Source organism: Podarcis pityusensis (assembly GCF_964106645.2).
Source record: "Podarcis pityusensis genome assembly, chromosome: 4".
Lineage (NCBI taxonomy): Eukaryota > Metazoa > Chordata > Lepidosauria > Squamata > Lacertidae > Podarcis > Podarcis pityusensis.
Window position 1 is genome coordinate 3644051 of NC_138027.1, and position 15224 is coordinate 3659274.

At 47.3% G+C, this 15224-nt stretch overlaps 2 protein-coding genes across 11 annotated transcripts in view; one reads left to right on the forward strand and one right to left on the reverse strand.

Moving 5' to 3' along the window:
• Positions 1-11171, reverse strand: part of STIM1 (stromal interaction molecule 1) — a 111719-nt gene extending 100548 nt beyond the window's left edge. For 2 of the 10 annotated variants that reach the window (XM_081001944.1, XM_081001945.1), the window contains exon 1: positions 8985-10676. In XM_081001944.1, the coding sequence (XP_080858070.1) occupies positions 8985-9093 (109 nt within the window). In that variant the 5' untranslated portion in view covers positions 9094-10676. The other 8 variants (XM_081001946.1, XM_081001947.1, XM_081001942.1 and 5 more) reach the window with 7 other exon arrangements.
• A 2870-nt stretch (positions 11172-14041) lies between these two features.
• RHOG (ras homolog family member G) overlaps positions 14042-15224 on the forward strand; it is a 40853-nt gene continuing 39670 nt past the window's right edge. The window contains exon 1 of the mRNA XM_081002396.1: positions 14042-14368. Within this exon, the coding sequence (XP_080858522.1) occupies positions 14153-14368 (216 nt within the window). The 5' untranslated portion in view covers positions 14042-14152. The remainder of the gene's footprint in view (positions 14369-15224) is intronic.

Here is a 15224-nt window from a genome sequence, read left to right on the forward strand (position 1 = left end):
TCACGCTTCACTCCAAAGGTTGCAGAGGTCCAGAAGACGTCTAGATCTTTCTTCGTTGTTGATTCAGCGGCGACCCACCACATGTGCAACGATAAGAGACTGTTTGTGTCTTTTACACCGCAGGAAGGTGCGATTCACCAGGCGGATGACCACACTATTCCCAGTAAAGGCTACGGAACTGTTGTTCTTCACAGTTTGGACTTATCGATACAGAATGTGCTTTACGTGCCAGACGCCAAACATAATCTGCTCAGCGTTGGACAGCTGAATGAGCGGAACATTGACGTTTCCTTCAAGAACAAGAAGTGCATCATCACAAAGAAAAATGATTATGTATTGCATGCTGAATATGTTGATCGTTTGTTTGTTTTGTATTATGATGATGTTGAAAAGGATGACACTTGTTGCATTGCAGGTTCTAACAAAAGTTTGCATGCAGAATGTATTCATGATTTTCACCGAAAATTTGGTCATTTGCATTTTGAGGCAGTATCTAAAATGCCTGCCTTGGTTGAAGGTATGACTATTAAACCCTGCAGGTACCACATGAAGTGCAAAGCATGCGCAGCAAACAAGGTGAAAATGGCTGCGAAAGGTAAGGTGTCTAGTAGGCAAGCTACGGAACCATACCAGGTTGTTCATGCTGATTTAGTTGGACCACTAGCGCCCTCTTTGGGGGGAAATAGGTACTTCATGGTTCTCATTGATGCATTTTCTAGATATATTTTTGTGTACAATCTCAAGCAGAAATCGGAGGCTTTTCCTAGGTTCAAGGAATTCTGTGCTTGGTTGGAAAATGTGCACGGTAAGAAGATAAAGACTCTTTTCACTGATCGCGGGGGGAAATTCACTTCTCAGCAGTTTGAAGCTTTTCTGACTGAGAAAGGAATTCAACACGATTTGTCTAGTCCTCGCTCGCCATGGCAGAATGGACTTGCGGAAAGGGCAAATCAGACATTGCTTCAAGGGTTAAAAACCTTGCTGCATGATGCCAATCTTCCAGAGAGTTATTGGGCCGAATCTCTCTCGTGTTTTGTTTACAGTTACAATCGCAGGTTATCTTCAGCGATTGGTTGTACCCCCTACGAGAAGATGTTTGGCAAGAAGCCATACATCAAACACATGAAGATTTTTGGTTCTGACATGTGGGTTCGCTCACCACAAAACTCCAAGTTAGACAAGCGTGGATTGCATGGTATCTTTCTAGGTTATCAGAAAGGGTCTTACAGAATAATGATGACTGACTCTAAGACAATTAAGCTCACGAGAAGTGTTGAGTACAATGCAAAGTGGGGGGAGAATGTGGGAATTTTCCAATGTTATCCTGATGACGGTGATGAGACTGAGGATAGTCAAAAGCAACCACAACAACCCACACCCACTGATGAAGGTTCTGAGTCTGAATCTGAAACTGAATCGGGTGATTCAGAGGATTTCAAGAGTGCGAAAGCCTCTATGCGACCCTCTGAAAGCTCTGATCAAGAATTGGAGGAACCATTGTTCACAGTAGGTCGTTTTTCTCCTAAGAAGGAAGAGGAGAGTGTTGAAGACTTAAGGCTAATTCGTAGGTCACAGAGAGCCACAAAAGGCAGACCTCCAAAGAGATTTGCTGATGAGTTTGCTACGATAGCAGTAACAGCTGTTAAAAGCTCCAAGAAGGTATTTGAACCTTCAAGTTTCCAAGACATCCAGGGTTTGGATTCAAAGGAAGCTGAGCCATGGTTAAATGCCATGAAGGCTGAGCTTGATTCTTTAGAAAGGAACAAAACATGGGAGCTAGTTCCAGTAGTTCCAGGAATGAAACTGCTTGGAAGCAAATGGGTCTTCAAAGCGAAGACAGATCAAAATGGCAAGATAGTCAGACACAAAGCCAGATTGGTAGCCAGAGGTTTTGCACAGGTACCAGGTGAAGACTATCACGAGACCTATTCACCCACAGTGAGATATGAAAGCATTAGGCTTATGCTCAAGCTAGCTGCAGAGGAAAGTCTACACATTAGTCACCATGATATTAATACAGCTTTTCTGTACGGTTCTCTGGATGAATCACTTTATATGCTTCCACCTGATGGCGTACAGGTAAAACAGGGATTTGTTTGTGCTCTGAAGAAATCCCTTTATGGTCTCAAACAAAGTGCACGGTGTTGGCACACAAAACTCACTGAAGTATTGTTTTCTCTAGGTTTTCAGCAAGGAAAAGCTGATCCATGTGTATTTGTCAAAGAGGAGGGGCAAAAGAAACTGTACTGTTTGTTTTATGTTGATGATTTATTATTCTTTTGGAAAGATGTCGCAATGTACAATAATGCCCTAGCTCAACTGAAAGAGCACTTTGACATGAAAGATCTTGGTGAGGTAAACAACTACCTATCTCTGAAAATAGAGAGAGATCAAGATGGTAACATTCTAGTACACCAGTCACGGAAAATTGCTGATGTGTTAAGCAAACTAAATCTGATGGATGCTAACCCTGTAGACACACCGATGACAACAGGTTATCAGGTAGATGACACTGAAGAAGCATTTTCTGACACTACACTGTACAGAAGTGTGCTAGGCAAGCTAAACTTCATTGCCAGATGTTCAAGACCAGACATTGCTGTTAGCTGTAATTTGCTAAGCAGACAAGTCAACAATCCTAGTGTCAAGGATTGGAAAGCTCTGAAACGCATAGCGCGGTATTTGAAAGGCACTATGCATTACAGACTGAGACTTAACAATCAGAAGTCTGGTGGTCTTGAGATATTTGCAGATGCAAGTTTTGGAAGTGACACTACAGACAGGAAAAGTACGTCTGGAGTTTGCTACATGTACAATCAAGGTCTGTTTGATTGGTCATGCAAGAAGCAAACAACAGTTAGCTTAAGTACTTGTGAAGCCGAACTGAATGCACTGTCTTATTCACTTAAGGATTGTGAATGGTTAATACAATTGTGCAAAGATATGAAAATTCCTGTCAAATGTCCAATCCAGGTTTACCAGGACAACAAAGCATGTTTGGCTTTGCTGAAGTCTGAAGGTTGTAAGCAAAGCACGAAGCACTTGCAATTAAAGTTGCAGCATGCTAGGGAATGTATTCAGAAGGGACTCGTAACGGTGTCCTATATGCCAGGTAATGAAATTCCTGCTGATGTATTGTCCAAGATTGTATCAAGGGATCAACACTGTACCTATGTGCAGAAGTTGGGTTTGTACTGATATTGTACGAACACGCTGCCCAGTGATGTTCACAGAAAGGGGGAGGATGTTGGTTTCTGCTTTCCTTCACTGTGCAGCGAAAGGGCTTGTCACGAGACAGGTGTTTACATTCCACAGTCTGTACTGTTGGAGTTTCTCACAGGAAAGGGAGACTGGATGTGACGTACACTGGTTTCCTGTTTTTCACTGTGTGATTCTCTCCGAGCTGTCGAGGAGAGAGGATGCATTTTCTGCTCCGGCAGAGGCAAGATGTCTTTCTGTAATATACCAGCTTTGAACTGTAAATAAAGCAATATAGAGTATGCAGCACGTACTCCTCATCCTTCCGCTGGGCACGAGACTCTGCTTTAAATCAACACTGCCTCCACAGCTGGAGGCAGCAATGTTTTAACTGTTTTTAACTCTGAATTTTAAATTGTTGTAACCCCCAATGGGACCTGTTGATGAAGGGCAGGGAATAAATTTAATAGTAACAATTGAATCCATTCCATTTATTGGTTCCTGAGGACATGGGCAAAGTCTTTGGGGACTTGTGTCCACCCACTTGCTTTCTTGACCCTTGACCTTTGTGGCTGGTGAGGGCCACATGGACCAGCAGCCATAAACAAAACTCTGCAGCTGGGTGAAATGATGCTACCATTGAAGGAGGCTGCGGTCTGAGCCGTTCTGAAAAGTCCTCCCTGAATCCTGCTGATCTGAACTACGGACCTGCCACAATTAAGCAGCCCTGTGTGAAAGAACAAGGTCATCAATATGCTGGTGCCACCTTACTTTATTTTCCAGTATCCTCTGATCTGAGAGCTGATCAAGAGATCACAGAATTATAGAGCTGTAGAGCTGGAAGGGACCCAGAGGGTCCTTACACCTGTCCCTGCAACGCAGGAATCACAGCTACAAATGTGTGGAGTTACGGCAACCACTTGTTGGGTCCAGCTCTCCCTGAAAGAGTGGCTAGGCAGCCTTTGGTTGCTCCCTAGCCCTGCTGCAAATCCTTGTGCTGGGTTTCTGCAGCCCTTCCTCACTGAATGAGACTTCCTTTCCATCATGCACACAACAGACATGTGTTCTACATTGAACCGCCCTTGAAGACGGCTCGGAAACTTTCACTATCACAGAAAGCAGCAACTCTTCTTTCAACTAGAGCACAGAGAAGAGACCACATTGCTTCCAATTCAATGCAGCTATACTTGCTGCCAATTTGCTTCCAGGCTCAATTCAAGGTGCTGACCTGACCTTTCTTCTACATTTTAAAGAACTGAGCTGTTAGCAGTCTAAGATTCAAAGAATCCTACTCAAGTTAGGGGACGAACTAGAAAACCTTCAGGTCTTTTAAAGCTCTGCCTAGAGTTCAATATGTAGTTCTTATAAAGTAAAAAGAACAGTAGTATCACTGCTACTTCAGTGTCTACGACTTATACAGAGCTGTTGCAGCCCTTTTCAGGATAACTCACAGGAGTTATCCCCTCAGGGCACAAAGAGAATGAATCTTCTCTTCTCCAGAAGCAATAGATGACTTTCAGTATGGCCTGATGATGATTTCTGGGGCTGAGTGGGGGCAGTGAGAAGTTAACTCAAAATCACTTTCTGAGCTGATGCTGCTGAGCTTAAGAAGATGAGCAGGAAGCATGACTCTTTTGACCTCCAGCAACTGCTGCTGCAGCTTCTGTTCAAAGGAGCATCACAGCAGGAACGGGGTTGAGAGTCTGTAGTCCCTGCGAAAAGCTGAGCAAGGCAGAGAGTCTGGACTCTTCCTGTTCACTGCAGCTTTCCTGCCTGCCATGGCTAAAGGCTGGGACAGTATACTTCCGACTTCAGGGCATCATGCTTTTAAAACCCAGCATCAACTTCCAAGGAAACAGCCCTGCACAGGATGGAGGGAAGTCCGGGTCCTTCAGTGCCAGCATCAAGATACTCTAACCACTTCCTCATGCAGAGCCCACCTGTTGCGTCACAAGCCCCAAAACATGACTCAGAGTAAGCCAGCAGGCACAAGTGCAGCTACAGTAAGGCCTTTTGAAAGCATTGACAAATCTGCCAAATTTAGCTGCTTATATGTCTTCAATGTGGTATGGAAATATTTATTATGCCATAGTGCACTCTTTTAGACTCTCCTGCAACCTGAAGGTGGCACAGAATTAGTCAAAGAGATTTTCACAAAAGCTGTAAGGCCTACAGTATTTTTATTCACCAATTGAATAAGGGGGGGGGGAGGCTTTGCACAAGGTAAAAAACTGGTTAAATGTTATGCAACCCTCTGGAGATATATAATGAAGCTGCATCTTGCCACAAAAAGTTTTTCTACCCTCAAAAGACCAAGCACGGGTAGCACAGCACTTTTTGAGGAACAGCTTCTTCAGGAACTCTTACCACGTCTCCACATGCAGTGTCCCTGCAATGTCCACTGAAGGCCTCCCTCGAGCAATGGATACTCCAGGCAGTATGCATACTTCTTGTGGTCCTAAACGCTGAGCAGATATAGACGCATGCCCATGACAGTTTGTTCAAGCAAGTGCAACCCCACTAGGAAGCACCTAACAGGCCTATTCTGCGTATTCTGCTTCTGCCCTGGAGTCTGCCCGACTTGCGTTAACTTCCGGGCTTCAGAATTTACTTGCAATATTGAAAAGCCCAAGGAAATCCACACAAGACGAAGAGGATAGAAAACAACAGAAGGAGAAGGAGAAGGAGAAGGAGAAGAAAAAAATTGGTGTTTTCAGCTTAGAGGAGGCACGGGTAACCAGACTGGCTGCTCTTTATGCACTTGAAAAGGGCAACACCTGACCACAACCTCCTTCCTGCTGGCCTCTCGCAGGCAGGTATTGACAATGAGGGGGCAATGGGGACATTGAGTAATTTTGACAGCCTGAGCGTTACAAGTTGCCAAGCGAGGCCACAGTCCTGACAATTGTAATTATTTTAAAACATGCTGGATAAACATTTGATCTGGGGCAGGGTAAAGAAGCAGGTGTGGTAACTGGCTGTCATGCTAAGTATCAGAAGCCCAAGCAACAGGTTTATGGCCAGCTGTAAAAAAGCGATTATCCCGTAGAGCTGAAATTCATCACTGCTCCTGCAGGTCCTTTTCCGACACGAGAGATGAGCTAAGTGAGACTCAACAAGACTTGGAAGGGGAAGGGCACATGACCAGATCTGCACATGGTTAGGAAAGGAAGTCAGCCTTTATCGCACATCAACTGGCAGGCTGATCGCTGCAAACTCGCACGGTATTATAGCCCACATTTTTCTCCAAGGCGCTCAAGGTGGTGTACATGGTTCTCCCTGAATCCCCACAACAATCCTGTGAGGTAGGCTAGGCTGAGAGGCAGTGGCTGGCCCCAGGTCCCCCACACCCAGTGAGCTTCATGGCTGAGTGGGGGATTTGAGCCCTGATCTCTCAGGTTTTGATCCAAACACTCTAACCCAGAGCTTACCAAACTTTTCATGCTGGTGACACACTTGTGAGACACTTTTGAGAACCAGGCAGAGGGCCTTCTCGGTAGTAGCACCCTCCCTGTGGAACGCCCTCCCACCAGATGTCAAAGAGAACAACTACCACCTGACTTTTAGAAGACATCTGAAGGCAGCCCTGTTTAGGGAGGCTTTTAATGTTTGATATATTACAGTATTTTAATATTTCTTGGAAGCCGCCCAGAGTGGCTGGGGAGGCCCAGCCAGATGGGTGGGGTATAAATAATAAATTATTATTACATGCATCATTTCGTGACACAGCAATTCAGTTTTACTAGCAAACCAGAGGTTAAGCTAACCCCTTTCCAGCCCTGGGAGGAGTGTGGGGAGTGTTTGCACGATGACACACTAACGTGCTGTGACACACAGTTTGGAAAGCTCTGCTCTAAAAACTACACATGCTAGTTAGCTCTCTAGTCCTCACAGAAAAATCATCTGAAACAAATTGTATTTCTGCTGAGTGTTTAGCACCCCAAGAAGGAAGTTGCTTGAGATATCCATTGATCAAGAGAGAACATCCTTCCTACAGAAGCCCTCCAGCACCTCTCCACATCTGCTTCTCCAAGCAACAGCTGTCACTTTCAACAAGCAAACGCCTGCAAAAGTCCAAATTTGGCAAGCAGGAAAACTTTGAAACCAAATTAAGCTAGGCATGTTCTGCACAGAATAGGACTAACAAGTTTTTTATGTGGCTGTGGCTGAAGGCTTTGGCCTTCCAGCTCGTTCAAAGTTCTGGCACCTGAGATAAAGGAGTTTCAGTTTGCCAGTAAGGCCCGCAGACACTGCTAGAACCAGCCGCTAAGGGTTTTCATATTGGAAAACTAGTGTTTCCAGAAATGTGGTTGCCGCTGGGAAGCCTTAGAAATGCCAAGGAAATTACTGCTGCTGGTTCGCTAATATCTGCCCACACCCAGTGGAAGTCACGTTATGTAAAAATAACTGCTCACCTCTCTGTGGCAGTAATACAGGATGCAAGTGGGGTTCAGTACTGGCAACATGTGTAATGCACCATAAGAACTGCCACACTGGATCATGCGCTCACATGTAGGTTACTACTAACGCGATAATCTCAACCTGTCATTTGTTTGCCAGCATCTAGTTTTCATTCCTCTTTTATACGAAGTCTAACAGTGGATGCTAGAACTGTCACCCTCCTCTCCATAAACAGTATCTATTCCTTGTGGCAGTGAATTCCACAGTCCAGTGCTCAGGAAATGGCAACAGGCTGCCTCTTCCTCAACACTTATTTGTGCTATTGTCAACTGAGGAGAGAGAAACTCAGGGTCCCCTCAATCAAAGGTCAACAAGGACATTCCCCACTCCTCTTGGGAATTCCAACAAGAAAAACCACTTAGAAACTGGTGTGCAAAGATTCCAACTCTGACACTCTTACAACCTCCCCCCTCTCCCCCCCCTTTCTTTCCCTCTGCCAAGCCACTTGATAAACCTACGTTAGTTAAGGTTATGCTGACATGCAGCTATTTTAAAGACCTGCGATGCAGTTATGGGAAGTTTCAACATGAGAAACTGGCAATGGTGCATCCTGGTCATCACTTCGCAAATCAATCTCCTGCATGGGGCTTCCCTAGATCTTTAGGAATTCTCTGACACCACAAACAAGCAGGGAACAGTGGATTCTCCTTTACTATATTCTGGAGCTCAGATATGATACAGTAGATGTGTTCTAAATACTTTTCTGTTTTACCCAATGCCTGATAAGAGTGCACTGTTTGCACCTACAGTCACATTCTTTAACTCAACGGAAAGAGGACAGTTGACACTCAACAGCTAAACCTCAAGCCTGAAACAGTCAAATCTTTCTTCTGAAAAAAATCAGCAGGTTTCAGATAGAAAGCACACTTCTTCCACAAAAAAGCTGCTCTTTTTCTCTCTCCTCTATGTAAAGCAGGAAATAACCACTTTTACTTCAAGCTAGCTGCCTTTCTGGGAGGCTATTTCAAGATGCGTAGTGTTTTTTGTTTCCTAGCCTGAAATTGCCTACAGAAAGAACCATTGCAGAGTTGGGGAGGGGAAACTCTCAGGCACGCTAGAAAAAAACACCAGTATAAGACCACCAAAAATAGCTAGGATTTAAGCAGACACCAGAACGCAGGTTGGCGAGAAGGGAGCTCCAAAATACTTTACAAGTTTCTTTTCCGAACCTCCAAGAAGGGAAGAACAATTCACAACTTCAACTTCAAAGCAGAGTCCCAGGGATGAAAAGAGCCCACTGCCAGCAGCCCGAAGGAACATTATTTTATACCCCAAAGGATTAAGAAAAGGCAAAAGCGGCTCCTTACCCACAACTTTTTCCTTACCTGCTATTGTGGCATCGTCTAGGTAGGTGCCTGGGGGCCTCTCCCCCTGTCCATGGTGCAGAAGGAAGCCGCAAAGGATCCATATGGCTATTCTGGACCATACATCCATGTTGTGTCTGGCAAAGGAGACCCTTCAGTGTTTCTCGTGTGTCAGGAGTTCCTCGGCATCAGTTCCCAACAGAAAAAGAAGTCCAGATTCCCAGGGATACTCCGAGTCCTGTTTCTTTCTGTCCTTGGATTCTTATATTCCAAAAGAGTACAGGAAGTGTCCACTAGCCCAGAAGTAGAGCCAGGTTGTTTCCAAAAGCTGCAGAAGTAAAGGTTGGAAAGGCTTTAAGGAGTTTTTCCCCTAGCCGCTGAACACAGCTCGAAATTCTGCCCCAGATCCAACAGCCTCCCAAAACCTTTTCTATATCCGCAGAACAGGCGCTGAAAGGCTCGTCTTACCTCTAAGTGGGGGTGTCATACAAATCCTAAACGCTTAAAAGCATCCGTTTTCAACATGCAACATAACTGGGAAATTAGTAAAAATATTCTCTGGGCTTGGCTGCTTTCTTTCGCAAATTATGTACTAGGCTGCTGAAGCAACCCAACCAATTAAGTAGTAATCCAAGCACATCCCCAAAACTGCCAGCAGGTTTAGAACAGTTTAGCGGATTCAGAACTAGAGGAGACCAGATTATTCCTGGTATAATAGAACTGTAACAGATTCTAAACACACACACACACGTTATTTGCCAAGCTAGATTTTCGGTCTTCACACCGCAGGAGTCTCAGTCTGACTGCTAAAAGCCTAGCAAGCATTTACTTTTAACGGAACCCAGGAAATCTCTCTGCAAAGAGGCACATGCAGGTGAATTCAGAGCAACACCACCACGCAGCATGTAGAAAACGTGGAAGAGGAACACGTCAGATTAAGGAAATGGGGGTCCTGTTGCACAAGTTGCCCCCTTTTGTCCTATCAAAAAGAAAACTTCCTCAGAACCAAAGGAAAGGAAAACGTCTGGAGACCAGCTACCCGCTCTCATCAGACTCCTGCGCTCTTTTCAGGGGCAAGAAACAGCAGCCTTGCGACCACCTAGATCAGACCTTTCCGGCTTGGCGTCCCCTGTATTTCACTCCGCCAACCGAAGGCCGCCAAACCATTTAATCCATTTAAACTTTGGCTTCTGCGCAACTTTCAAAGCGATATTTCTGTCTGTCTGTCTGTCTGTCTGTTTTTTTCTCTCTCTCTCTGCTCCACAAAATCACTCCCTGAAATCCCTTTTATCCCTTTTCAGACTATCCTGGGCCACTTCCTTCCCTTCTACCCAGCTGTCCAGAAGAGTCTCCCCCAGGCCAGGCTGTGTGTCAAATGCTGAAAATAAAGCAAGAAATAAAAAGCTTTGTCAGGTCGAAAGATTCTGCGTGTCTGTTTTTTGGGGTTTTTAAAAATCCTGCTAAGCTCTCGGGGAAGGCGACCCAGCAAGTCCGGCCACGGATCTTCTCAAGGCACCTGGTGGCTTTTCCGCAGGAGGGACCTCCGTCAGGCCAGAAGAAAGCCCCCCACCCCGCCGAGAAGCGGGTCCCTGGGGCGCCTTCCACACGACGAGGAGCCTGATGACAGTCCCAGGATCTGGCTGGCTTCCTTCTTCCAGAGCAGGAGGAGCTTTTCCTTGCTGGGCCAGGAGGGAGGGAAGCAGGGAGCGGAGGAGGGAGGCCTCACCTGCCCACAGGTGCAGCAGCCTCAGGTAAGAGCTCCTGGCTGACGCCCACTCCCCCCCCCACACACAATGTCCCCCCCACACGCGGGTGGGTCTTCCTCTTCTTCTCCTCAGGTGCAGGCCCCTCCCCCACACAACGCCCCCCCACAAGCTGACCCCCCCTCACACACCCCTTCCGCCCCCCAAGGGCCTTCCTGGGCTCCCAAATAGCCCCACGAGGGCTGCTCTCCTCTCTCAGGCACAGGGCACTGGGGCGGCCGGCCCTCGCTTCTTCCCCCCCCGTCCCCGAATTGGTCTCTCCTCAGCACGCCGCCCCCCGCCGCCGGCGCTGCAATGGACTCTCCCACGAACTGTCTCTTTCCCCTCCTGCCGCGCGCGCGCCTGCGCTCCTCACTCACTCACGCTCTCTTCCCGCGTCCCCAAGTGGTATCTCCCACGAACGGGCTCGCCGCGCCTCCCCCCCTTTCCCGCCCTTCTTATTGGTCTCTTCCTCGTCGTTCCGGCGGCCTCGGCGCTGCTCTCGCAGGAGGAGGCGGGGCTACGAGGCCCCGCCCACTCCCCCACTCCCCGGCAGCCAATAGAGCGCCGCGGATGGCCACCCGGCGCGCGGCTTGCCCGGCAGCGGCCTCTAGCGGCGGCCAAAAGGGAAAAGCGCAGCCTCCTTGCAGCTTCAAGTGGCGAAGCTCCGCTCGGACTGCACCAATGGAGGGGTGGGGGGTGTCCTGCTTGCGTTTCTTTATTTTATTCACATTTGTACCCGCTATTCAGCCAAAAAAAAAAATCTCCCAGAGTGGCTTACTTGAATTCAAAACAATATGCCCCCTACCTGCAGGCCCCCCTCCCTACATAAAAAATAATGTTATTATTTATACTCCCCCCATCTGGTTGGGTTTCCCCAGCCACTCTGGGCGGCTCCCAACAGAATATCAAAATACAATAGTCTATTAAACATTAAAATCTTCCCTAAAGAGGGCTGCCTTCAGATGTATTCTAAAAGTCAGATAGTTGTTGATTTCCTTGACATCTGATAAATAGAACACACAAAGAAAAAGGGACAAGGAGGGAAGAGGAAAATAAACCTCAACATTTATAGCCCACCTTTTTTTTTCACTGATAGGGACCCAAGGCGGCTTACAAATAAAATTGTTGTTGTTGTTGTTTAGTCGTTTAGTCGTGTCTGCCTCTTCGTGACCCCATGGACCAGAGCACGCCAGGCACTCCTGTCTTCAACTGCCTCCCGCAGTTTGGTCAAACTCATGCTGGTAGCTTCGAGAACACTGTCCCACCATCTCGTCCTCTGTCATCCCCTTCTCCTTGTGCCCTCCATCTTTCCCAACATCAGGGTCTTTTCCAGGGAGTCTTCTCTTCTCATGAGGGGGCCAAAGTCTTGGAGCCTCAGCTTCACGATCTGTCTGAGCATTCAGGGCTGATTTCCTTCAGAATGGATCGGTTGGATCTTCTTGCAGTCCATGGGACTCTCAAGAGTCTCCTCCAGCACCATAATTCAAAAGCATCTATTCTTCAGCGATCAGCCTTCTTTATGGTCCAGCTCTCGCTTCCATACATTACTGCCGGGAAAACCATGGCTTTAACTATACGGACCTTTGTTGGCAAGGTGATGTCTCTGCTTTTTAAGATGCTGTCTAGGTTTGCCATCGCCTTTCTCCCAAGGAGCAGGCGTCTTTTAATTTCATGACTGTTGTCACCATCTGCAGTGATCATGGAGCCCAAGAAAGTAAAATCTCTCACTGCCTCCATTTCTTCCCCTTCTATTTGCCAGGAGGTGATGGGACCAGTGGCCATGATCTTCGCTTTTCTGATGTTGAGCTTCAGACCATATTTTGCGCTCTCCTCTTTCACCCTCATTAAAAGGTTCTTTAATTCCTCCTCACTTTCTGCCATCAAGATTGTGTCATCTGCATGTCTGAGGTTGTTGATATTTCTTCCGGCAATCTTAATTCTGGCTAGGGATTCATCCAGCCCAGCCTTTCGCATGATGAATTCTGCATATAAGTTAAATAAGCAGGGAGACAATATACAGCCTTGTCGTACTCCTTTCCCAATTTTGAATCAATCAGTTGTTTCATATCCAGTTCTAACTGTAGCTTCTTGTCCCACATAGAGATTTCTCAGGAGACAGATGAGGTGATCAGGCACTCCCATTTCTTTAAGAACTTGCCATAGTTTGCTGTGGTCGACACAGTCAAAGGCTTTTGCATAGTCAATGAAGCAGAAGTAGATGTCTTTCTGGAACTCTCTAGCTTTCTCCATAATCCAGCGCATGTTTGCAATTTGGTCTCTGGTTCCTCTGCCTCTGCTAAATCCAGCTTGCACTTCTGGGAGTTCTCGGTCCACATACTGCTTGAGCCTGCCTTGTAGAATTTGAAGCATAACCTTCCTAGCGTGTGAAATGAGTGCAATTGTGCAGTAGTTGGAGCATTCTTTGGCACTGCCCTTCTTTGGGATTGGGATGTAGACGGATCTTCTCTAATCCTCTGGCCACTGCTACTACTACTAATAGAATCCCCTCTCCGAACACATTAAAAACTTCATAAGAAGAGCATTCCACAAACGGGGAGCCACTGCAGAAAAAGCCCTGTTCTTGTGTTGCTACCATGAAGAAGGGCTTCCGATGAGGAACGCAGAGTCTGGGTCAGTTCCTGTGGGGAGACGCGGTCCTGGAACATTATGGTCCTAGGCTGTTTCAGGCTTTATAGGTCAAAACCAGACCTTTAAATTGGACCAGGACCAGCAGCCAGTTCTGTTGGACCAGGATTGATGTAATAGGCTGAAACCATGGAAGCTTACTCTAATCAGTGTTTGCCAGGGCACTTGAAGGCCGTTGCAGGTACAAGACAGCCTGCACGGCACTCGCAGCTCTGTCCACCCCCCATCCTTCAGCATCTGCATCCTGAGGCGGCTGCCTCATTGCAGGGCCGGTCCTGACCTTAGGTAAAAGTAAAGGAACCCCTGACCATTAGGTGTATCACGGACGACTCTGGGATTGCAGCGCTCATCTCGCTTTACTGGCCGAGGGAGCCGGCGTACAGCTTCCGGGTCATGTGGCCAGCAGGACTAAGCCGCTTCTGGCGAACCAGAGCAGCACACGGAAACACCGTCTATCTTCCTGCCAGAGCGGTACCTATTTATCTACTTGCACTTTGACGTGCTTTCAAACTGCTAGGTTGGCAGGAGCAGGGACCGAACAACGGGAGCTCACCCCGTCGCGGGGATTCGAACCACCGACCTTCTGATCGGCAAGCCCTAGGCTCTGTGGTTTAACCCACAGCGCCACCCGTGTCCCTGGTCCTGACCTTAGGGATGCTTTATTTGAAAAAGCGGAAATCCGGAGAGAAACGTTGTGGGAAATGGCACTGGCGACATCGGCTGCCAGACGTCTGGATTTTCTGGGACATTTAGCCAATTTCCCACCCAGACATTGCTTTTGACTGCAGTATTCCAGTTATGTGCGGGAAATTCCGGACGCACAACTTTTTGTCCCTGCGCTCTGTGCATTTCTCCCCTCTAGAGGGCAGCAGGCTCCTTCCAGACCTCCTGCCAGGTTTCTTCATCTTCTCTCCTGGCAAATTCCAGCCCTGGGTCCACAGGAATGGGACCACAGCAGCCATGGGGTCCTCCTGGCCAGCCGTCCATCTTGACCGCAGACCCAAGGCATCAAGGGTGAGTGTCCACAGCTGCTGCCTGCCATGAACGACTATTGCAGGTATGTTCAAAGTCCGTTTTGGGGGCCTAATCCGGCCCGCTGGTCGATTTAATCCAGCCCCCGTGGCAGTACGTTTCCGAGTACAATTCAAAGTGTTGGTGCTGACCTTGAAAGCCCTAAACGGCCTCAAAGGCCCAGTAGACCTGAAGGAGCATCTCCACCCCCATCGTTCTGCCCAGACACGGAGGTCCAGCTCCGAGGGCCTTCTAGCGGTTCGAGAAGTAAGGCTACAGGGAACCAGGCAGAGGGCCTTCTCGGTGGTGGCACCCACCCTGTGGAACGCCCTCCCACCAGATGTCAAAGAGAACAACAACTACCAGACTTTTAGAAGACATCTGAAGGCAGCCCTTTTTAGGGAAGCTTGTAATGTTTAATAGGTTATTGTATTTCCGTGTTTTGTTGGAAGCCTCCCAGAGTGGCTGGGGAAACCCAGCCAGATGGGAGGGGTATAAATAATAAATAATTATTATAGTATATGTCCTGGGGTAAAATCCTTAAAAAAGCGCAACAACTTTGGTCGGCCCTCACACGTGTTCATTTCATCAAATCTGGCTGTCTTTGAAAAAAATTTGGGCACCTCTGCTATTGGTTTGGCAGCAGCAGATAGATACTGAATCACAGAACTGCAGAGTTGGGGGACCCTGAGGGTCATCCAGTCCAACCCCCTGCAATGCAGGAATCTTTTGCCCAACGTGGAACTTGAACCCCATGACCATGAGATTAAGAGTCTCATGCTCTACTGACCGAGCCATCCCACAGGCACCATGTTATATGCCGAGGATAATAATTGATTCTCTTGTAAATTATGCTGTT